The sequence below is a fragment of the Spea bombifrons genome, chromosome 4, assembly GCF_027358695.1.
Source record: "Spea bombifrons isolate aSpeBom1 chromosome 4, aSpeBom1.2.pri, whole genome shotgun sequence".
Taxonomy (NCBI): Eukaryota; Metazoa; Chordata; class Amphibia; order Anura; family Pelobatidae; genus Spea; species Spea bombifrons.
This window is the reverse complement of record NC_071090.1, coordinates 84,305,721-84,330,798: the sequence shown is the minus strand read 5'-3', so window position 1 is coordinate 84,330,798 and position 25,078 is coordinate 84,305,721. Positions and strand designations below refer to the sequence as shown.

Genomic DNA, 25,078 nt, shown 5'->3' with positions numbered 1-25,078 from the left:
AGACAGCTCTTCTGTAGCAAATGAGCATCATAGATTATGTATTTCCACAACCGCTTAAGTGTTATCTACCGGCTATCATTGCTTTCAGGAAATATGGAAAATAATGGAAAAAAAGGATACATACTTTGGTGGAGCATGTATTCTTCCAAGGTTAAATTGGAGGTAATACAGTCAACTGCTGTCACCTTCAATTTATTTGACAATAATCTGGCTGTTCAGTCACTGCTTTTCTTACTTTGCTATAGCTGATGAGCGCGATTGAATGCATGTGACCATTAAAGGGTCCTCACATAGCACCTTCTAATCCATGTCACCAAATAGAAAAGCTATGTATGACTCCTATAATGTATTAGGATACATAGCTGGCAGGTTAAAAGCCATATTATTAATTAAGCAATGCCTTAGAACCTATAGATTCTTCAGTCTGGGGTTATGCAAACGCCTATGAATGTCATGAACTGTCCGAGAATCCACTTTTCAGAAAGTTCCAAGTTGCTAAAAATCGATCACATACTCCTTAACCTCCCCACTACCTAACACACCAGAAATGTTAGTAATTACGCAGTCTGCGGATTTATGTCGGCAGCAGTTTGCGGAATGTGTTGATCCAAACGTTGTATAATTGCCGCCTTTACGGTGTAAGCCTTCAACGATCGTAAAGTTGCAGTTAAATATCCTTGAGGGAAGAAACTTAATAAAGTAATGAGGAGATAAAATTACCTTTTGTGTTTCCATTGTTTGCAGTAATTTCACGTTCATTGCTGGAAGGAGCCTGCTCCGCAGGCTGTTGCCCCTGATTGATTGCCATCTTTTCGGCGTGCCGCTGTCTTGCAACCTCCCTTCTCAATGCGATTTCTTCCTGAGTTAATGGCCTGTGGGAAGTGGAGTTATATGCATGAGAAGTACAGCATGGCTAATAGGCAAAGAGCAGCATTGATTTTGGATATTTGATTGAAATATCTAACAATCACTAGACACATCTGGGAAATCCTTGTCATTTAAGTCTAACACACGGAACATGTAACTTCAGCTTCTACATATAGCTTTCGTCCATACAGGCCTAAAATCCAAAGATATTTCTTCTAATAAAGTTGGTCAGAATCATAATCAGGGTTTAGCGCAGGGATACTTAATTTGTATAGCCCGTCGCCCAGGTGTCTTTTTCTTTTCTTTTTTCATTTAGCCCTGCTGAGGGCAAGCAGCAGGGTTAGGATGCAGATCCCCCACAGCGCTGCAGGGGACCCGGATCCTACTCTCCAGCAGCAGGTGGACGCATGCGCATAGACAACCTCCGATATTGGCACTTCCGACGGGACATATATGGTGGAGCACCGGCGTGATATAACCTTCCGGGGCTCCACCATAGAAGCCTCGGCGGAAGTGCCGGCAGTGGAGCATTGCGCAGACGTTCACTGGCCGGCCCCGCTAGACACCAGGGAGTCTGGGGGTGCATTGGTGAGTTGGGGGGAGTGGCACTTCTAGGGAGCCGAGTGGCATATCTGGGGAACAGAGTGGCATAGTGGCTTTTATCAGAGTCTGTACAGACATTTAAACAACAATTGGATGAATACTTGCAAAAACATAATATTCAGGGATATAATTTGTTAGATTATGGGGAAATAGCTTCTTGATCCAAGGAGAGATCTGACTGCCATTCTGGGGTCAAGAAGATTTTTTTTTCTCTAATATGTGCAAAATTGGAAAGAGCCACAACTGGGTTGTTTTGTCTTCTTTTGGATCAACAGCAAGAAATTAACAGATATGGGGAAGGCTGAACTTGATGGACACATGTCTTTTTTCAGCCTAACTATGTAACTAAGAATATCTGGGGGAGCAGAGTGGCATATTTGGGGGAGCAGAGTGGCATATCTGGGGGAGCAGCGTGGTGTATCTATAAGTAAGGTGCATTATGAATTAATAACATATACATATAACATATGCTCACTAACTACATAATAGATTCCAAAAATGTTAAAATACATGTATTCCTGTTCATTAGATAAAATACTGTTTTACCACTCCACTAATGTGGATGCTACTCCAAATGATACATGCCTAAATAAACTGTCTATGTTAAGAAAAGTATTCATCTACATAGGATGTTCTAAGTAGGATCAACCTTCTAACATTAAAGGCATTAGCTTCAAGAATTGACCACATTGCTAAACCGTACTACAGAAAAACTCAGCTCTCCAGAGGAGATCTGGTAGGGATGGATACTCTATGCAGTCTTATTTAATCGATGTGTTGGATAACATTTATATATGATAAAGTGTTAAATAGTTTAACCACTCTATAAATAAAAAGGATATAAACTTTTCCCCCATTAATTACCCACCATTCACAATTTGCCCATCACATACTTCTTCATACTCAACGAGAAAGCATGAAATAGGAAGCAAAGATATGAAGCAGATATGAACCAAAAGAGCAAAAATTATGCAAGTAAAATAATTATTATATAATGAATTAGTGTAATCCTAAAGTGTTTTTATGAGTGTAAGGTTTTTAAATAATCTTTAAAATTCATAACGTGCTTACATATTCCACAGTTCAGTTCTGCTTGTAAGACTAAATCACGACAAGATGTAAACACCCATATACAACAAGAAATGAGGGCCCAGCTGGCAAGAGCTCATTAAAAGACCCCTTGAACCATAGCTACAACAAAACAGAATAGAAACACATCTGAGGGCTCATACGGAACGACAAAAATATGTTTGATTTGGCCGATAATACAAAGAGGTGGGAAGAAGGGAGCTTGTCAACAGCAGCACAGAGAAAAGCGAAACATGCTGGTGCTCTGTCATTTATAGAAAACGCACTATAGCCCCAAAACCAGTTAAAATGTTACATGCTAGCACATAAACCAGGGGCCTGTGTGAAGAAAACATAAAAAAGAAAAAAAAAGATGAAAGAGCAGGCCGAGACTGGGATAAGGAGGCAGTGTGCATTACTGTCAAAGTGCGGAAGAGAACAGCAAACACCTAGTAAAACAGACGACGTGAAACGTGGATATTAAAAGTTCTTTTTACTACCCTGTAACGCACCGCTTGCCTTCCTCAGGAAAGGCGTTTGCACGACAAATATGCAGTACTACACCATCATTTTTCCAGGTGCCATAAACTAAAACACATGCACTCAAGATGCTGACACAGGGGAAAAAAGCCATTGAATAAATTCATTTAATAAATGGGAGAGTGCTTTTGTCAAACAAAAGTGTTTCAAAACAAATAAAGTAATAAAATGATTTTAAAGAAATGTACATTTTAAGTGCATTTATTGAGTTGTTATTGAGCTACAAGAGTGCCATCACTCTTTCAGGCCCCCAATAAGAGCAGCTCTATTTGCGTTTGGAGTCTTATTTATTTTACTTTAAAACACTTCCGGTACACACACTGCACTGCGTCCACACGTCCCATATATACATTATACACGCACACCCGCTTAATGTGCGACTCCGTAGTTAAATATAGTCGACTCCCTGTCTAGTTATTACTAGGAGATCTGTGTCTCGCAGGTACGCAAAGGTTTGGGTTTCAGCGTTCATATGCCTATGAGGACGTGTCCGAGAGAATGGGTGATACTGTGTGTGCAAGTGGATAAGATTCTAGAGGGTTGGGATCTTGAGTGGTGGTTGGTTACGTTGTGAGTGTGAGGGTATGCGGATGCTAAGAGTAAGAGGAGGGGGGGTTACAAGTAGAGGTTTGCTCAGCGCCCATTTAATTCTGAGAGAGAGCCAATTTGGTAAAGATGATACCTTTATTTGCTAACTGATGTATAATGGATTGTGAGCTTTTGTATTATAACGTGCCAGAAGAAGAGACCCAGATAGTCTCGGAATCTTGCAATCCATTATCCATTGTACGTCAGTTGGCCAATAAAGGTATCATTTTACCAAATGGCTAACATGGTAGAACTCTATACATTTAATATTAAGGAAGGCTTGAGGTACAGTCCACCAACGGCTAAATGACATCAGTGGTCTGGACCAAAGTACCCATCCTTAAAACAGCATATTGATCATACACATAAATGGGCACAATTTAAAATATATATATATATTTTTACTGTCTGCAACATCCTAACATGTGAATTCATGTGTCAACCTATGTACATGTCCACCCCCCATCCACTTGTGATTCATTTACTGGGTTTTATCTATAATCAAGGCCAGCAGCTCTGCCAAACAGCATGGGTTTTGGCACAAACTCAGACAATGCTGTTATCCGTAACATGTTCCACTTTCATTGATAATCGGTGGCAGCCATCAAAGAGACCACATTAAAAGGAGTTTTAACTCTTGGCAATCAATACAAAAAAACTGTCAAAAACCAGAGGAAATTTGTTGCTGGAGGATTTAATGTTAGTGCCATAACTTTATATTATATGATGCAGCATTTGGTTATAATAAAAATAAAAAAAATAAAAGGTGTTCAACACGGCAGAGTACGGCACGTCAAAGGGCATTCCTGTCATGTCTAGCTTGGCTTGGGCTCGTCTCCAGTAAACAACTACATTTAACTATAATTATTAAAATTATTATATTTTTGCTTTTACATAAAAATCTGAAATCCCAACACTGAGAACTTTTCATATCATTCAAATGCCATATCCAAGGGGTTGAGCATTGGAAAAATTTAAATTAATATTAATAATAGCATTAATATCTAATATTATGCAAAACAATAGTTACAATTCATATGCAAATACTATGTAGACAACATTGTGAAGTTCAAACTACTAATCACAAACTCATTGGTTAATTTTTTTTTTTCTCACTTAAATTTTATTCACCAGTATTCATAAAACAAAAAATGTTTAGTTTTTTTTTTTTTTTTAACAGAAACTGCATAGGAATATGTTATCTTAAGATGCGTTAATGTTATGGTCCATTATGTATAATAATTTTAAATGTTGTTGGTAGCTTTATCTTTTGTAACTACTATGGAATCTACTTGCACTCTGTAATGAATATAACGTAATGCAATTATTAAAATATTATGCTTGCAAAAGTGTATGAAAATGTAGTAGAATGGGCCATCACACCTATATTTATAGCATCTATGTATACTGACAAAGATCCACAGCTACAGTATTCTCCAGAAAGATGAAACCAAGAGCAGATACTCAAGTGATTAGAAATTCAAGGTAATAAGCAAACAATTGGCAAGCGTTAACATACAATATTTGTCTATTTTATTTGCTCTACTATAAAAAGGGATTGTCATCGGAGGAACTTTAAAAGAGCAATGTATTCCCCATATGTATGAGAACATAGTAACATTGCACGTGAAAATGCATTAGGTTGGTTGGTTGTTTTTGAGGCAATGGTGGCACAATTTACGTATTCAACATAGTAGGGAAATTCAAAAATAATTTGCTGTTTCCGGATAATGTTTGCTATCAAAAGAAATGAAAGTGCGGAGCTTCAATTTGCTGCAAACGTTATGTATATATTGCAGGCCTTAAACAGAATATGAACAATGACAGCATCATCAGAGTCTATTTAAGGGCTTCAAACTGCAGGTCTTGAGGGTCACAAACAGGCCAAGATTTCAGTAATTCCAGAAGGTCACTGGTGTTGGCCTTTCATAATATTTAGCTAAGTCAAGTTGTGGTCGAGGTGAAACAAGAACTCTCCTTTTAGTGAGCCAGACCGAAAGAGGTTTACACACTAAAGGGAGAGCTAGCAGGAGAGTCATGGGTTCATCTACCTCGCTTCCCTATTTATCCGGCACGTCCACGTTTCTCCAACAAGAAGAGCAGAGCAGGTCCTGTATAATGCATAATTCAGTAGGAAGGAGACTTTAAAGAAACCATACTTATTTAACTACAAATGGAATATTGACATGACACTAGCATTAATCTTTTTAAACTTGTTACCACCTTATCCCTGATCATCTAATTTGTTGCAAATTATCTACAATTTGGTATTTTGCTTGCAGGTGTAAAACACCTTCATATATATTAGCAAGACGCTCATATTAATTGTTGTAAAAAAGAAATCTCAGTTAGACATCTCCCCCATTGTGCTTTTGTAATCTCATCAAAGCAACCCAAGCTTTAGCATGTGGGTTATACTCGTCAACAGACAGCACTGCACTGTGATCCTGCAACTGTTTTCAAGATGCAAAAGGTACAGGTGGCTCTTTCATTCGCACAGGTGGATCTGCCATGCTGAGTAACTGATTGATCCATCTCTGGCACACGAGAAGAAGCGGAATATATATGATACCTTGTGCTAGCGAATAAATGCTTATATAAATGCATTAAAAAAAACAAAACAAAAAAAACACTTCATCTAGTTTCCAATGTAAAGAATTTTAAATGTTTAAGAATTAAATTAGCAATCAATGGGATATTCCTTCTGATTCACTTTAGCAGCACTGCTGTACAGAAGGAACCCTAGATATATGTAACATAAAGCAACAACACGTTATTTAAACTGACATATCAATTTTCTGTCTTCTGCTCCTACAGCTCTTACCAGGGGCACGCCAGCCATCATACATACCTTAATGCTGAATATAGTTGTGTGGCCCCTTTAAATTGTTGTGGTTTAACCCTTTTAAAATACATGGGTAGGAATTTGCCCCCTTTTCCCACCAGGTGTTTGGTTGAGCACATACACTGACATGTGGTATACCCACCGCCAGTAAGCTCCAGTGCTGGCTTGTCTCTGACAAGACCATGTGTGGTCGCGCAGAACATGCCCCTGCTGATTTAAATGGGAGTACTTTTCTGCCACAGTGGCATACCTGCAAGACATGTTTCTTATACACCATTATATAAATGTGTTTAATGTATTAAACTGCGATAAATAGTACTTGGTAATTGGGACAGACTTAAAAACCATAGTGCCAGCCCTGCTAACCTCAACAAGTGTAGCCAGCACTGCAAGGTGTAGTGCATTTGTGCCCACAAACCTGCATGGATATGCACAAAGTTGAGGGTATATATTTAATACTTCCAACCCATTGTCCCCTGGCGGTGGGATAAGAAAGGAACCACGTCACTGACACAGGTATTAAGCTTGATTGCCAATATGGCAGAGGTCAGCATGGCCAGCCCTAGGGGTTTTAATTGGTCTAGGTATCATACCCCCTCATGGCTCAATGGAGAACATATGAAAGAGCCTCATGGTGGTGCCACCTACTGGACTTTTGCCCTAGGAAACAAACTGTGAAAAACAAACAAATAAAATCCATCATTTATAGCTCCTTAAAAAAATACACAGTGGAAACTAAATTAATATTAACTGAATGGTACTATGCAAGCTGTTATGCTGTAACCTTTACAGTAATTACAAAGCTGTTTCCACTTTGAGCCACTGTATTCTCCAAAGCCGCTGCAGTGAGCTTTAAATGTGTGATAAATACAGGTTGCTGCCTTTGTGAGCTACAGGATTAAACATTTTCCTCTCACTAAAGGTACTAAAGGGGAGAAAGACTGGGTCACATCAGATTAATAGAAGAATAAGTAGAATCAAAATAAGGACCAAAAGTAAAGTGCAGCGGGAGGGGGACACTAGAGTTGTGTTGTCTCAAAGCAGATCCACGGTTAAAAACGTAAACACACAGAATAAAGAAAAAAAGCTTATTAACTGCTTATTCTGTTGGCCAATGATCAAAACCCCTTTTACAAGAAATAAATAACCCAGGAATAGGATCTGTATTAGTGTTATACATTAAAATAATCTAATTGTGTGAAATATAAATATCTGCTGCAAAAAAATTAAAGGAAAACCTCAGTCATTATATGCACTTTAATACACGAGAGCCAAGAGGTCCTCCCTGCAAATGCATAGACAGATTCCCCAATGCCCCCGGTATGCATTTGCCCGTTCCCCCGAGCCCCATCTCCCCACTGGTTTCTGTGCAGGACATTTGTTCAGCTGTCAGACCACGGAAGAGAAGGGGAGCTGCAGCTTCTACCGAAAGTACTGAATAGGTATAAGGGCTGGTAACTCTGTTTATACCATTATGTTGCAAGCACAGTTTCAAGCATCATGTCTGTGGTACACTTACTTTACAGGAGAGATCTAGACATTTCTTTACAGAATCACAGCTTAGTTAGCAGAGCCTTTAGGGAGCTGGTATTTTATACACATTTAACACAGACATTTGGCCAAGCAAATATCCTGCTTGCCAAAGCACGCTTAAGCTATACTCAATGCCAGAGGGTTCCAGAGTCTTTAATGAGACACCCACCCTACACCCCCATGGGGGTATAATACAATACTTTAAAATGCATTCTTCATTGGAGTAGCTAGATGGGACACAAGGCTGTCAAAAGTCTGTGTGTGTGTGTGTGTGTGTGTGTGTGTGTGTGTACATTAATTGTACACACACACTCATGGCCTGCTAGTCTTACTCTTACGTAATATAGGTCTCTGCACTGCTGGGGACCTTGGTGCAAAAAGCTGACACTAATTGCTTTGGCTGTTAAGGATTGTGTTTGTTATAGGACTAGCTCATCTTTGCATGCATTTGCTTCATAAGTAAGCACAATCTTAAACATCTTACAAGGCAGAGTCATTTTGATCTAAAATAGAAATCATACAGGATATATCATTTCAGAAGTAAAGCAGCAGGACATTACCGCCAATATCAGGTTGTAAGAATTTTACTGGCAGGTGAAAGGAAAAATATTACAAGTGCAGAAACAATTGTCTATGCCGATTAATCACACTTGGTTTTTAGGGTAGCCATAAAGCTACATTTACAAAATGCACATGGGCATTTGCAGTTTAAACGACATAGTAGTTAGGGCTAAATATTACCTTATTTATCACATGTCCAGTGCCAATCCTGCGTATTCATGTCCCACCTAGGGAATTGTCAGTAACCTTAGGTGGGCCATAAAGCCATGATCCTATCATAGTGCACTTACTGTGGTCAGGGCTGCTGTCCCCACCCCTGCGGAGCACTGAATCAGATGCTGGCTCAAAGGGCAGTGAGTGGAGGTGAACGGGGGTCAGATATCGGGAAACAGGGTAAACTGGGGGCTAAAAGCAATGAGTGGACAGAGGGAAAACCGGCATTGAGAGTCTCAGGGAAAAAGCAAGACGCCACTGTCAGAGGGGAGGTTATCAACATGTAGGTCAGAGGGTTTTTAGAGTCACTGGGTTTGTTACAGGAATGTTGGGTTATTACCAGGTCTGCAGTTCCTTGAAAATGGTTTGGTGACAGATATGAGCCCTGTCCACTCCCACAATATGGCTAACACACTTCCGCACTCCCAGATAAGCCATCTGTAATGTATGACTTGGGGGCTCTCTTCATATGTTTAATTGCATGGAGCAAAGGATCGTGGAGGAACTTCTATGCACCAGTACACATTGTACAATGCTGTGCAATATGAAGGCCCATATACTTATTATGAATTTACATTCATACACAAAATATGGTTGCCATGTCAACTCATCGCTAGTTTTAAATATCACATCCACGATTATAATGGCTACATAATATCCAGAACACAGGCCCAGACTAATTAGAGAATACAAACATATGTTTACATTCCTATTTCATATTAAAGTCAATTATTTTAGTTCCTTCATTCCAAAATCATGGGAAAAAGGAGGAATGGTTGCAGAAACTTAGCTCAGACAGACGCAATGAGGTCATACTAAAGTGAAAGGCTACAGGGCTAATTTCCAAAACCCAGAAGCTCTCTGGTGCTTGAAACATCTGAGAAAATTACAGCATTTACTTAAATGTCCCCATTCCTATAACTACCAACAATATAACAAGCTTTGTGGTATTTTAAAGCCCACAACAGTTTTTTTCTGAGGTAATGGCTTATAAATGAGTGCTAGATTTTTTCCCCCTTAAACCACAGACAATGATAAATGTTGTTATCATTGTAAACACTTCGTTTTACACACATTAAATGATACAAGTCTTGTCTTAAAATTCAAGTGGTTTAAGAGAGATAATGGAATATAAATGAGAGCAATTTGGCTTTAGCGATGAAATGACTAAAAGTAGAATGCTTTGTTATTGCATTTACTGCAAAATGATGGAATCTAGCAAATGTTATCTAAGGATTTTGAATAGGAAGAACTCTAAGATACTTCCTGGAGCACAGACACTGACGTATCAACTGGGAATGACAAGTCATCATCACATTTAAATAAAAAAAAAATATATATTTATATACAATATTCTAAGCAGGTTCCGCCATTTAAATAAATTGTTCTACCTACTTTTACTCCAGGAAACGTGAAAACTGAAAACAAGCTGGCATCAAGTAACACAGATGAAAAAGAAACTGGGAAAATAATCATATTATTCTCAGCATGGCCACCACGACCACTTCCACCATTTCATGTCTTCATCCAACTGTCATATATTTTGATATATATATTTAGATATAGCTAAAAATATTAATTTGTATCTGTAGGACATTTCACCTAACCTTGTGGTAGCAGACGTGATTGTTAAGAAGATGAATACAAAGTCATAATGACCAGAGAATAGAACACTTTATGTTCATTATTATGTCCAAATTTTTAAAAACTAAATCATACACAGTAAAAGGATCCTAGCTGCTGCATGTTGGGAAAGTATTCTTTTCTGAGTAATATTGTCTATAAAGCAATGTATTTCACAACAAAAAAAGGCATATGTATATATAAAACATTTCGAGTTTTTAAAGGTTGTGCAGCATCTCAATAATAAATGTAATATTTTTCAGAATAGTGCAGCATAAGACATGTCAGTGGTACAAGTTTCCCAAGTGGGCACTATCAAATATTAATAAGGCATAAGACAATTACCATATAACAATTCACACCAAAAAGGAACAACCTGTGATATTATAAAAGAATAAAGTCATCACTGATCACTAGATACTGAGTTTTAACAAGCAGTACCCTTTATGTCTATTGTTCCAGAAAGTTTAAGCCGGTAACACAACCAATTATTTGTACATTGCTTCTGCTTACTTTACAGTGTTGAAGAATATGTTGTTGGAAGAATAGGTTGTTCATGTAATTCAAATAAGCTACATATATGTATACTATGGATAAGATAGCTTCATTTTTGTGATGGTTATTCTTTCACATTATCTTATCTCTCACCTATTGTTAAGTTGCTGATTGTTGTTTATTGGTCCATGAATTCTTTGCTGTGAACAGTACCAGATGGAATAATCTACTGACGTGGCCAGATCCCCAGGATTACATTACAAATGTAATATAAACTTATATATACATGCCACATGACACACATGTGGCATGGATTCTGGCTGGTCTAACCCCTCTCCCATGATTTCAACCACAAAGACCATTAGCTGTTAACAGACTGCATTGAAGGGGATTTATAAAGTGGTGCACTATGCATTGCAAACCATTCCGGCATTCAATGACTTAACTTAAAAGAACTCAAGGTATAAGTCTATATATCGCTTACTTGGAGGCTGTCACGTTCTAATAGGTTATACAAACCATTGCTCAGCAGCAGATAATTACCCTGCTGCTAATTCACAAGGTCCTGTTGCTTTCTGGAGCCTGCTTGATAATGCCGTAAACCTAGATTGAATAAGTAACAGAGCTGCGCCATCTTGTGTTCACCAGTTAGTAAACCCAACCTGCATTGTCGCATTGTTACACTTAATTAGCACACACAATAACAGTGAACTAATTACGGATTTCATTAAATGATGAAGCTTGGCTCACAATTGTTATTTGCTAACTACCATGTGACTATTCTGATGAATGTATAGATCATTTTGTGGGATTGTTTATTCTGGACTCATTTTTCCAAGGCAGTGTCCATACCCACCACACAGATGCGGAATTATAGCAGTAATGGATACGAGTAAATAAGGCATACATCTGCACACTTGCTGCAGTAAAAGGGTTTTGGGGTCAACAAGGCCTCTAATAAAACGATTATTGCGGTGAAGATAAAGCTTCGCTAGGACACATGGGTCATGCTTATTGAATTTAGGTTCCACTAAGTCAGGGCAGAGATGTGAAATACGTCCACTTATTACTTCCGAACAAGAAATCTTGCCCTGGAATTTAGACAAACTATTTACAACAGCAGTAAGGCAGTACACTACCGAATACACAGCAAGGTAAGAAATTTGGCTTTACACAGGCAAAGCTTTGTCACATCCAAAGCCAGCTTTACAGCCAAAAATCAGAGACAAGAAACAAAGACAATAGGCATCCTTAACACTCAACAAAGAGAGTGTATACGTATATAACAAGTGCATCCTTTGATTTTAACTTTGCTGCCTCTGATTGGCTACCTTAAGCAGCCAATGGGTGGCAAGAATTGTCAGACCACAGAAAAATAGGAAAGCTGCAGCTTCTTGTCCAGGTAAGTATTTTTTTTAAAATAAATTTGATGAAAGAAGCCTGGAGCGAGATAAGCGGGTCATGTGGTGACTGAGCTGGCCCAGGCCAGGGCTTCTTAGGGGCAGCCGTCTTGGATGCCCTACTTCCAGTTGTGGTGCGTGGCTTCCGCCACGAATGAATAAAAGGGAGCATTTGGCACACATTATATATCTTTCTGTGCAGGCTGATGATTAGCATCCCTTTCCATTTTGTGGTTGATGTTCTGTGGCATAGTTTTATTAATTGGGAACTCATTTGGGTGGTACTGAGTCTGGTGTTGGTTCTTTCTGTTTTCTTTCAGTGTTGTCACAGGTGCGGGTGTTTGCCTCGCCAGCTTAAATCTGAGACAAATCCAGGAAGATTGGGAAGTACAGATAAGGCTGTCGCTCATACATGTTTTGGCTGCTAAACCTAAATAAAAGCTGTGGCCACTTCACCTCCAATTGGTAGTCTCGTCATTATTTCTGAAAGAAGGTGGGTGTTTTTTTGGCAGATATAAAGGGGTTTTCTTTGCAGCGTGTTACATTCGGCAGTCAGGACTATGTTGGCCATGCATATTAAAGTACTCAAAGTGAATATGATAGATGATAGCGGCCTAACGCAGTGTCTTCCAGCAATGTGGAAGTGGGGAATGACATATTAGCATTACTATACCTTGAAATCCTTAAGAGGAAGCGTCATTATACAAAGTTTAATACATGTATTCTAATTTATTTCTGAATTGCCGTTTTACAGGGAGCTTTACACAATGAGGTATGACAAGCTCAAAAGGACACAGAATAATAGATACATTTAAAGAGGCCCCTATTGGAGTTAATGAATCCGTTTTTAAAACCCATCTATTTCCATGACTCAGATCTTTTAAGCAAAGCCATTGTAGCAACGACATGGAATATGGGACTGTGTGATGGCCTCAGTTATTACGTCTGCACAGAGAAAAGCAACACACATTTTGCTATAGAGATCAGTGTCCTATGTATTATTATCATCTTTTATTTATATAGCGACAACAATTTACGTAGCGTTTAATACAATACATATATTCAAGGAGTATGACAAGACAAGAATTGAAAGACTAAGGTGGAGAGAGCCCGGCTCGCAAGCTTACAATCTTGAGGTACACTAATCTCTACGTCCCTCTCTCACTCGCCAGCCACTATGGGAGATAGAAGTACAGCTATACACTGACTAGATGAGAGATCAGAGTGATGATCCGTAACCCAGGAAGAGCAAAGCCAACGCAGGAGGTTAGGGAAAACTGGTCAAAGAGTTTAAGACCCCTTTCAGTTAACAACTAGGGACACAATATTAAATGCTGTTTTTCACATAATCAAAGGGATCGCTCTGCCAATGCATGGGAGATCAGGTTGTGGAGGCACATCTTAGCTTCTCCTCTGACAGCAGATGCCACCATTGCTTGCTCTGAACTAAAAGAGTTAGCGGGGTCTACTCATGAGAGGGAGAGTTGACAAGAGAGTTTGCAGGAGAGTTGTGTTTCAGCTCTTATACATTATAAAGGCCCATCCCCAATAGGCTTCTTCTGCAGAAACAGTTCAGCTGGCCCTGTACAATGTATAGTTAAATCAGAACATCTCCACACCCCTTAAATTATTCATTATGCACGGCAAGGTCACCCGTTTTTGCTGTATTGGCCAATCATAATGAAGAGTGAAGAAAGGAAAAAGATATACAGGAATACATAATAAGTACTTGTTATATATTGAGGTTTAGCTTTTTTGTACAACAGCAAAAAGATAAGAAAAATAGGCACTAGAAAGAAACTCCACATGAAAAAAAGTTAATTTTATGCATAATGTCATATCTGTGGACTGAAACATTACACAATGCTGCGAGAAGATGAGTTTAAATATAATTATGCAGAATTAGGCTAATAAATTCACTTTGTAAGACGCCCTTTTATAAAATGTTTTTTTCTGTTTACTTAGAGAAATGCGTTTGAAGCGACAAAGCATTACTTCAAGACATATATGGAATAAAGCGGGGGGGAAAGGAGCTGGTATACAAACTGTGACACAACGTGAATAGCTCATTAATACCCTTTACGAAAAAAAAAAGTACTGAAGTTATGAAAAAACACCAATATACATGCTGTAAAATACACTGGAGGCCATGAAAAGCGGGCTCCGATGCGCATCAAAATATACTAACGGATTAGAAAGCCCTTTTTAAAGTTTTGTGGAAGTGTTTGATGTCATATAGTGACATCATTTTAGTTTTTTAAAAGCCCAGGGTACAAAGTATGTATGTGGAGATATTCCAAGTGTAAATAAATAATTTTCTTGCAGACTTAGAGGTAGACTTAGAGGTAGCCATTGCTGGCAATCGCGACATATACAGACAACCTAATAGTTACAAATCAATCCAGGCTGATGGCTTTATGGCAGAAATGATAAAGTCTTTGTTAAGCCTTCTCCCATAGACTTTTTACAAGTAAGACTGAAAGAATTGCTGAGGCTTAAGAATTTAATTAATGAGTCTAGGCCGAGGGTTAACAGAACCGTCAGACAGGCATAATGTCAGACAGGCATATCAAATGTCCAATCAGAATATCTTTAGGAGCCAGAGAATAGATAGATCTATAGCGAACCATAAAACAATTTAAATATCAGGTGCCAGTCAAGACATTTTAGTAGCCACTGGTGTCAATCCCATGAGATTTGTTAAAGGTCTGTCTAACCACACTGGGAAATGAGACTCCGAAGCAATGATCTAATTACTATTCACAATTGTTTTCATGCTTACTATATGTAACCAGGAATATAATTAGGTTATCTTTCAATCACATTAACTCTGTCCTAATAGGCAGCAGCCAACTTAATGTATGTTGTCCATACCCAGCTCCAGAAACCCCAGCTGGATAGTTATCCTCTAGCTTCTTTTTAATGGTGAAATAGGATGGTGGATGCGTGGAGCATAAGGCTACATTAAACAAAATACAAAAGAAGGAAGAAAGGAAAGTCAAGTAGATGGAAAGTCAACTTAACTGATAAAATGGCAAACTGCACAAAGCACAGCCTTTCAGCCAGACAGGGATATAAAAAACAGCCCTGCAACCTTAAGGCCAGTTGCTGACAAATGACGCATACACAGCCACAACAGATACCAAGCTTTTACCCTCTCACGGCATGCGGACGCATGTACCCGACCAGCAGCTGCCCACTTAAGGACTGAATCTGCCATGTAAGCAACAGTAAAGGCAAGTGTGCACTGCCAACAGCCACCAGTTCTTTACCTGGTGAGAAAAGTAGACTAGTAGAAGCTGCGGTTCATTCCCACATATAAAATTCAGAGTTTTGCATACATTTTGGTACTGGGAAAGCTATGATGAAATAAGCTATATTTACTGGCTTTGTAAAAACATAGAGCTCAAAAGCAATTAATTGTTTGAAAGATTTTGACCAGACTGAATTCTTGACCAGAGGAACATGGCGATCGTTCACTGAGATGTTAGGTTTTCGATAGCTGCTTTTCTTACAGAACAATCTATGAATCTGACGTGTTGCACTCACTGAGTTTATATTCAATGTTTAACACAGCATACTGTAAACACAACATATGTTTAGCCAATTTCATTCCTTCAGAGTGTCAGCTTTCAGGTTGCATTATTCACTTACAGACATGTTCAGCACGGTGTCTGAACAACAAGGCTGGGACACATTAAAAGCACACTAAGGCAATGGAGTTACACACACGGGCCGGCGCACTCCCTCACTGCCGTGATGCAAAGCCCACCAACATTCTCCAGCCACGAGCAAACAGATTAAAGAAATAAAATGCATGAATAAAGTGCACTTTGGTGCCTAGTTCCCTTCCTTTGTACCAGTGGTAAAGACATTCATTATCTGGCTTAGGGTGTCGGTAGCTTGAGACTTGCATTGGAAACCATCATATAACCATCCATGCAGTGTTGGGTGAGGTTACTTATAGACTGCTTAATGGGTTAAGGTGGCCATAAGGCAAGTATCATCTATGAAACATCTATACTGGCATGGACAAACTACGTTTGAGGGTAACCTGTTTATTGAGTCTACTTATTGCTTTCTGCGGCCCTGTGTTAAATTGCTAAAACTAAAAATCATATTTTAAAAAAAAAAAGTTTAAAATAGTATACATAAATGTAGAAAATTACTACAAACATTAAACAAGAAAAATTTGCTTTCCAAAACAGCTTTTGATTAAGCTGCATATAACACCGGGGCATGTTTGATTTTAAGGAAACAAAGAAATGTGCATTTCGTATAAAGACACCGTAGGTTTTCTGCTGAAGGCAAACCCTATGACAGTTCTTACCGCTGCTTGTGTTTGGGTAGAGACTTCGCATCGGCCGCAAACATCTTGGAAACAAAGATAATGACTGGCATGTTCTCCTCGCTCCGACACTGCAGAAAAGCTACGAGGCAAGAAAAAACAATGTATATCAAAAACCAGGTCAAGTTTTGAAGACGGATCGATTGCTCCTGTCTGCATTTACTGTTCAGGCAGAGAGTGCTATGTCTCAGGGGTCGTGGGAAGAAGAAGAAGCTGTTTATTTACTGTAGGTAAAGGTGCCATCATTCAAGCCGACTCGTCTTTAAAGGGTCTTAAAAATCCATCTTTGCTCTAACATATTACATGGTGTATAAACGCCTGTTCTGTAATAGGTAAATAATATACATACATGTAATATTTGTCTGCGGAAGCATCAGGAATACATTAATACATGTGTTTTTGGAGAGCGAGATGCTATTTAAAAGTGGAACTTATTATTATTTAATATAGCATTGTATAACGGGTGGACAGGACACAACAAGTAGTATGTAACATAACAATTTGACTTAGAGACAAAGAGTGCTCAAACAGGCTTACAATCTAGAGGAACTCACGCCTTTTATATGCTTTAGTTATTGTCTCATGGTTATAAGGAATATGTATTGCGTGTGTCTAGTATTTGTTGCACAGAGGTTCATGGTTAGTAACTTTTTCATTTATTTCAATATTTCATGAGTATTCTCCTACCCACGATCCTCTCCCGTTCACTGAGCTAATTCTCCCAGCTTGGAAGTCTCTTGGAGATCAGAACATGACATTGATGTGTCACGTGAGAAACAGTATAATAACCACGTAAAAGAATGTAAGAACGCGTTGCTACAGTTTAGATAAAGAACAAAAAGCTTGCGGGCTGATGGATCCTGCATTATGGAGAACTAGAGTGTCACCAGTGGGAAGAGCAGAATTATGAAAGAAAAGATTATAGAGCGGTATCAGATTTACATAAGGAGACCAATGTATATAGTGAATATCCGTAGTTTATAGTGTCACCGGTGGGATGATTTACGAAACGAAAAGATTATAGAGAGGTATCGGTTACATAAGGAGACCACTGTATAGAGCGAATACCCGTGGTTTTTCAATGAATCTCCATCTTAAAGGAAGACGCTCCAACTTCTTATATTGCAGGTAAAGAAAGCCCATTCTGCCGAATGTTGCAACTAGGACTGACCGAACAGATAGGTGCAAGTTAAACACTAAATTTAGTTAAAAAAAAACTACAATACTTAATACTTAGCTAGGGACCATGGGGTCTGCATGATTGTTGCTCATCATTAGGTCATTAAGACATATGCATCGCCGACAGCCTCTCCATCACAGTCAAGAGGAATATACAAAGTACGACTCACTTTAAAAGGCATAGTTCTAGCCAGCTGAAACTCATTTGTGGCCGATTATTCCCAGGTGTTATGAAGGTGGACATACTAACAGATGTGTTTCCACACAATAACTTATTACCAGTGCGGCAACAGGAAATTACATGTAATCAGGTGTTACAAGCAATATCCCCGTGAAGTGTACACACAAAAACACTGGATCAGGTGTTCAAGCAAGCTGAATATATTCCGAGAACAAGGTTCTAGGAATAATGATCCTTACTATCATGAGCATGAAATAAATCACTTCTACCTACAACATATATAAATATTTCCAGAATACAAACGAGGGTCACATACTAAACAAGGATAGACTTTGTTCTCCCTCAACGGCACAGGGAATTCCATAAACATTCATACAGTTCTAAACTAAAAAAAAAAATGTTTTTGTGCATAATATTCTAGGCAGGGTATAATGGTAATTTTGTAAGCAGGTAATTAGGATGGGGTAATTAGGCAGTTTGGTAAGATGTGCTTTTGATGTTTAAAGATGTGATGATGCCTTGATAACATCATAATGGTATCATGATGTGCATAGTCTACGACAAAATGTTATATGGAAGCAGCAGCCGGATTCTTTTTGTAATGTTGCAAAAACATACCATTTACCAGTCCCTAGTAATTAAACACACTGGAATAACATACATTCAATCACACAGGGAACTGCTCAGGGAACTGCTCAGGGAACTGCTCGTTCACTGCCACTGACCTTGATATACTTGCGGACAATCTTTGTAGGGCACACAAGTAAACCACACAGACTAAAAAGTGTAACTAGATGGTACTAGTCCATGGCAACTGAATATAAATGGGACCAGGAAAATTCCAAAAAAAAGTAAGTACACATTGTCTGGTGCTGAAACTGCACATTTTAAAAAGGTGTAGGAATAATATACTACCACTCACCTGGTTCTTTAAGGCTGGCAGCCCTGATCACTATGTGTTTATATAACATATGGTGAGTTAAATTAGTTGCTGATGAATAAGATAAACAACAATCATATCACCTAATTTTCAAGAAATGCAGACAACAGACAGAGACATCTATATTGAAATACACGGTTGACAGACACCACAAACTAGTTAAGCTGTGTCTTCTAGTCTTCTTCCCTACAATAAGATTACAGACAGACATACTTGTATAGAAGCTATCCTGAATCTTAGACAAGACCAAGGCCTGATTAAGGACCGCGCCTTTACATCAGGAAAAACAGGCTGACTTGATGGGCTGAATGGGTCAAATTCTATGTTACTTGAGAAACAGGTATGGTCCTTAAGCATCGCTCAATACAAAAAGATGTAAAAGTAAAAGTTACAAAATGGGTTTATTTCCTAAAGGAAGTTATAAGAGTTTGCAGGAGAGTTGTTGTTTTTAGCGCATTGACCTCATCATACAGTATGAAGTTCCAGCTCCATCGAGCCTCTGCTGCAGAAGGAGCTAGGTTGGCCCTGTATAGTTACATTTTTGAGATTTACTCCTCAACCATTTAATAACACATTATACAGGATCAGTCCGGCCATTTCTGTTGGAAATGGTTGCCAGTGTTTGCCCTTCATAACAAATAGTGAAGTGAGGTAGTTCCAGTCACAACTCTCCAGACCCCTTATGGTACATAGATCCCAACGTGCAACCCATATGGAATCTTCAGATACACAGACAGGGCTGGACAAAGATATGTAACAATTAGGAACTAGATCAAAGGCTTTACGAGCCATATTTTATTTTTCTCCAGAGGGCCATGCATGCATACATTGATAGAGATCAATATTAAGTACAACAAACTGTTCATGGCCAGCAGTTGAATTTAGGAAACATGTTTCAAGAGATTCATTTCAAGCTCTTTAACAGGAGCAGATGCTTAGGAAAGGGTGGAGAATAATTATCATCATGGTGTAATATTTGGGGGAAAATCTTACAAAGAAATGTCCAATGTTAATCTTTCAGATATAATATGAATGACATTTGATTCTCCTGACTGCAGATCTAAGCTAGCAACTTGGCAAAGTAACTTTATGCTGTAACTGGATTATAACAGAAATTGGGCTCATAGATCACTGCAAACGTTTCTGCAAATAATGCACATTAAAGCAATCATGTAAAAAAGCACAAACAATTTTAGAAAAAAAAGATGACATCATGCTCACCTTCTTTCAGTTGCTGAGTCTCTGGAAGCAGGGAATCAAACCGTCGGGACCCCCCGCACATAAGCCTTTCCACTCTTTCTGCTGGGATATCCAGAGGACTAGGGAGCTTCCTGCACACCATACCTAGGAGATTTGGTTAAGGACTGGAACAGAATGGACACCGTGTGCCGTGCATGCCATCGAGGCATCAACAGTTATAGACTATAGGCTATCTGTAGGGCCATGCCAGTTCTGGTAGTTGCACAAATATATCTAAAGATGCTTTGTAGAAAAATACGTGGAATAGCGCTGCCTGCTTCACACAAATCCTGTATGCATCCAGTAAATGGAACTACAGTAAAGACAGAGGCCCCTGTTCAATGTGCCCACAGCTGTTCATTATAGCTGGCATGTTAGTGATATTCTTGAAGAACAATAATAAAAACAAAAATAGAAAATGGAAAAGTCAATGATACCGGAATTTGATGGTCTGGCAAAATGCTAAGAAAGATTATTTTAGGGATGTAAATCAGGTTGATCCAAACTATTAACAAGTGATAATCACATTATTATTTATTTATATAGTGCCAGCATATATACATACATGTGTGTATGTATGTGAGAGTGTGTATATACAGTATATTACCTAATTCGCAACATAACTGAGGATACAGAGGACAGCTTCCGATAATGGAAGCCACTGACTGAAGATTGCATTTACTTGGACCTTCGGATCAGAGTGCCTGGAGTCCCTGGGGCTGATTTTTAACCCCAAGGAAGAAACTATCTTCTCAATTTTTTCCTTCTCTCTAAAAAAAACAAAAAAAACACACAAAAATGACTTGTAATGATAATGCTTCATGACTGTTCCAATAAGAATACAGACTTCCCACTGACCTTTTAATCACTGCATCATACAGACTCCATATGTTATCCAGGATGAGCTGCACAAATAAAGGCTTCTTTGCTTTGTTCTGCAAAAACATTATATATATATTATATATGTATAATAAGTTACACAAGGGTAGAGTGGACTGGGGAAATGAGAAGATTGTGAGACATGACATCAACAAGATAGTACAAGTGACTTACAGAAGTAACGTCACACTGCTTTAAAGACCTTTGCTTCAGGCAATGGAAAAAAAGCTACAATCGATAAAAAAAGAAAAATTCACTCTCGAAAACCTTTAACTGTAAACTTGACATTGCCTGGGACCTAAAACAGTGCCTACACTGATCGTGGCAATATATACAATATGGGGCAAATCGATGGAATACAGAATTTAGGAAGGACGATGGACTATTCGACCAGAACAGAAATTCTAATACATCCCATGTAAAGAAGGTTTTAAACAGGAATGAGAATTTGTTCTTTATTCTTCTGACATAATGTTGAAGGGAGGTCAATTTCACAATGGAATATTAACCACCTCCCCCTTCAGTAATGTCTACTGCATAAATTTCATTAGGATGATTTACGGCCTGATCTCTGCTATAGAAGGTACATGATGAGTAATTGTTAATATATGAGGGTTTTTAAAAGTGAAATATTACACAAAAGAAACACTGCAGGGAAAAACTTGGCTGCACTATTAAGCCGAAGAGCTCTTTTGTTCATTGGCCAACGGAAGATCGTCTTCCCTAAAACCCAAGACAGAGACCGTGGGCAATATAAATGATAAATCTCTATGGAAAACATTAGCTTTGCTATTTCCACCAGGCCAGTGACAGAGGCCATTTGTGAAAGTCGTTCATCACTACAAATTTGGCTTCAGGCTTCTACTAACGCTGTTTGGCGCATACTAGCAGAGCGTTGGTGGAAGAGGGAATTAAACATCAGATCATATAAATAGGAAATCTAAGTCTGGGTGTCAAACCGGCATATATTTTATCCCAATACATGATCAGATGTATGAACAGACTCTAAGGTTATAAAAACGAAATGGAATAAAAAAAAAAAAAGAAAAAAGAAAAAAAAAAAAAAAAGACGCATATCAGTTTTGAACCATAACAAGCTAAAAACACTTAAGACCATGGAATGACATGGTTACAAAAGAGAAATGTACTCCGAGCATAGGGATTAAGGCATGTATAAGTAATGGCATGGTATTACCTGAGCTCCTTTCATGATCTTCTTGGCTTTAGCATTCAGGTAGTAATCCCCCCAGAGTGTCTTCAGGAGGACAGCAGCCCTAATACCAACTTTCTGGCTGTAGAGTTGGGCAAAGTGATCTATGCTACAATAAAATAGGGGACAGGAAAGTACAATTTCACTATACATTAATACAAAGGGCCAAATCTAGAGCAAGAAGGGATATGTTGGCCCTGCACAATCTATAGTTAACCTGCTGGTTTAATGAATGTCACCTCAGTTAATGGTTTAGTGAATAAACCCCACCAGATGTGAAAGAATGTGTCCTAAAACCCTGCAAACCCTGATTGTAACAGGAAGGATTCCATACGTGATGTTAAACTAAATTGCGCATCCAAAAACAGGATATGGATGATGGGGATAATACAATAAAGAGAGTTGTCTACCCTTTGTGTCCTTTTTTTTCTCCTGGAAATAGAACAACCTTGCATGTGTACGAGAAATAAGAGTATCAGAGTCCGACGCTCATAACTAATAGCTATGTCCCTGACAGCCGATCCGATTTAGTTCTATCAGCTTAAGAGAGAAAAGAAGGGTCACAGAATTTACAGAAGTGGAGACACTTGCGAGAGCTATTATTATCCGTTCCAGACGGAAAGCAATACTAAATCAATCACAAACCCTCGCACTGAAAGGTTCGGCTAAAGCATAAAATGTTTCATAAACAAAACAAGGACATTCGGGGAATTGCCAAATAACATGTAATAAAGAAATCAAGCGATTTTCTAAACTAGTCCATAGGCCAACAATAGTGTTTAACCACTCGATGCCGCTGGCTTGACGGGGAACCTTTCTACAGAACCACAGCACCATCTACTGATAACATACAATAATGTCTCAAAAGTCACTATTTCACAAACTTTACTGGCAGATAAGAACCGTTCTGCCCATAGTCCTTTGTCTCGAACCAAGAAATAAAACCGAACTAAATCAAAATTAAATGAGGCAATTCTTTCAGAATATTTTAGTAAAATACATAAAACTGAACTTGTTAAGCAAACGTTGGAGCAAAATAGTGACTAGTGTACTGTGTTTAATGTAAAACATATTAAAAAAGCCTTCACATGATGAGGAGAGAGAGCGAGAGGAGAGCGAGAGGAGAGGAGAGAGAGACAATATGCCCACTGAATCAAGACAGACTTACGTAAAGCCCCATCCATCGATGGCACTGCCAAAAACCACATTGCCCTGGTCTGGTGAGAAATAAAGGTGGGAATCATCCGTTTCTTCCAGACCGGCACTCCAGTCATACACCTGCTCTCCTTCCACACATTCTGATTTTCCTTCATTCTCCATTTCCTTTTCAGCTCTGTCTTCTAGGACTTTAGATGTGAAAAGGCTCCCCGTAACAGCGTTTACCTGAAAACAACGGCACAATAATACAGTATTTTAGACGAGGGAGCAAATACAAACACTATGTACAGCTTGAAGGAGAGAAGAGTGCAAGATGATGTGATGGAAACAGTTAAACACAGAACACCTAACAAGTACAGGAGCGTGATTTTGTTTGAAGAGTCTGAGAAACGTTTGAACATTTCTAGCATCTAAAACTACATCTAAGATTCTGATGCTCTAATGTGAAAAGGTTTTACTTTACTGAGATGGTGGTAGATAAGGGGAACAGGCTCCCAGTAGAAGTAGTAAAGGATAATACAGTGAAAAAATGTAAACATGCATGGGCTAGGCATATGTCTACTGTAGATCTAAGTCAATATCGAGGACTGAAAAAGGTTTGAGTCAGGACATAGTGGGTAGACTAGATGGACTGAAAGTTTTTTCATCTGCCGTCTATGGTTTTTCTTTTCAAAAGAAGAAAATGTCTCCTTATTTCCAAAATTCTACATTCCTCACAAAACAAAACCATGTAACCTTGTTAATACCTCAATACAAGCAATTTATATAAGAAAAGCATATAACTGCCATCGTAGTTCCCGTTCTTGGGATCTGCATGATTAATTACTCCTTATTAAGTTACCAATGTCCTACTGAGAAAAGCTGTGACATTGACAGCTCCTGTTTAATGCCACTATGGCATTATTTCACAGACTGACAACTTACACGTTAAGGTTGAGTTTGGCAGAAATAGACATTTCCGTCTCACACTATGACTGTAAGCTCTTGGGAGAGATGGGTATTGCATACCACATGCAAGTAAACATACAGATGTGCGTATTGCTTAGTTACCTGCTCTAGGATCTTCTGCAGATGTGCATATGCTTCCAGAGAAGACAGCTTCAGTTCAACTATCAATCTATCAATTTTATTGATGACAAGGACGGGACGAATATTCTCAAGCCACGCTTGGCGTAACACTGCCTGTGTCTGAAAAATAAGGGAGAAAAATTGTTACACAAGCCAAACACACACATTATATATATATATTCTAATTTTGAGATTCTGCAACATTCTGTTTTTTGCAATTTTGAGACATAAACATAAAAAAGGAGGTGGGTTGCACTGCAGAGTAATTTTTTCCTAAAACAATTTCTACTGCATCTCGTAATAATACAATAACGGTGATCATAGATTGGCCTCTGGACAGAAGTTCATCAATTAACCAGCCAATGATTTCCTATGCTTTTGCTGCCTTGGATCTGAAATTTGAACATTTTGGTAACCTGTTTTCATTAGTAGTGATACATGAAGCAGAGGAAAGAATGACAGAGGTAAAGAGAAATAAATCTGTGATTTAATGCATGATAAGGTAAAAAAAAAACCCACAAAATTAGATGGAATATCCAT

At 38.6% G+C, this 25,078-nt stretch overlaps 1 protein-coding gene across 1 annotated transcript in view; it reads right to left on the bottom strand.

Moving 5' to 3' along the window:
* The window catches only part of EFL1 (elongation factor like GTPase 1), a 95,381-nt gene that overhangs the window by 67,841 nt on the left and 2,462 nt on the right, over positions 1-25,078 (bottom strand). The window contains exons 6-13 of the mRNA XM_053465438.1: positions 24,521-24,658; positions 23,481-23,695; positions 22,298-22,421; positions 21,082-21,158; positions 20,857-20,993; positions 20,206-20,328; positions 16,667-16,766; positions 721-872 (exon numbers count right to left, since the gene is read on the bottom strand). Coding sequence (XP_053321413.1) covers positions 721-872; positions 16,667-16,766; positions 20,206-20,328; positions 20,857-20,993; positions 21,082-21,158; positions 22,298-22,421; positions 23,481-23,695; positions 24,521-24,658 — 1,066 coding nt within the window. The remainder of the gene's footprint in view (positions 1-720; positions 873-16,666; positions 16,767-20,205; positions 20,329-20,856; positions 20,994-21,081; positions 21,159-22,297; positions 22,422-23,480; positions 23,696-24,520; positions 24,659-25,078) is intronic.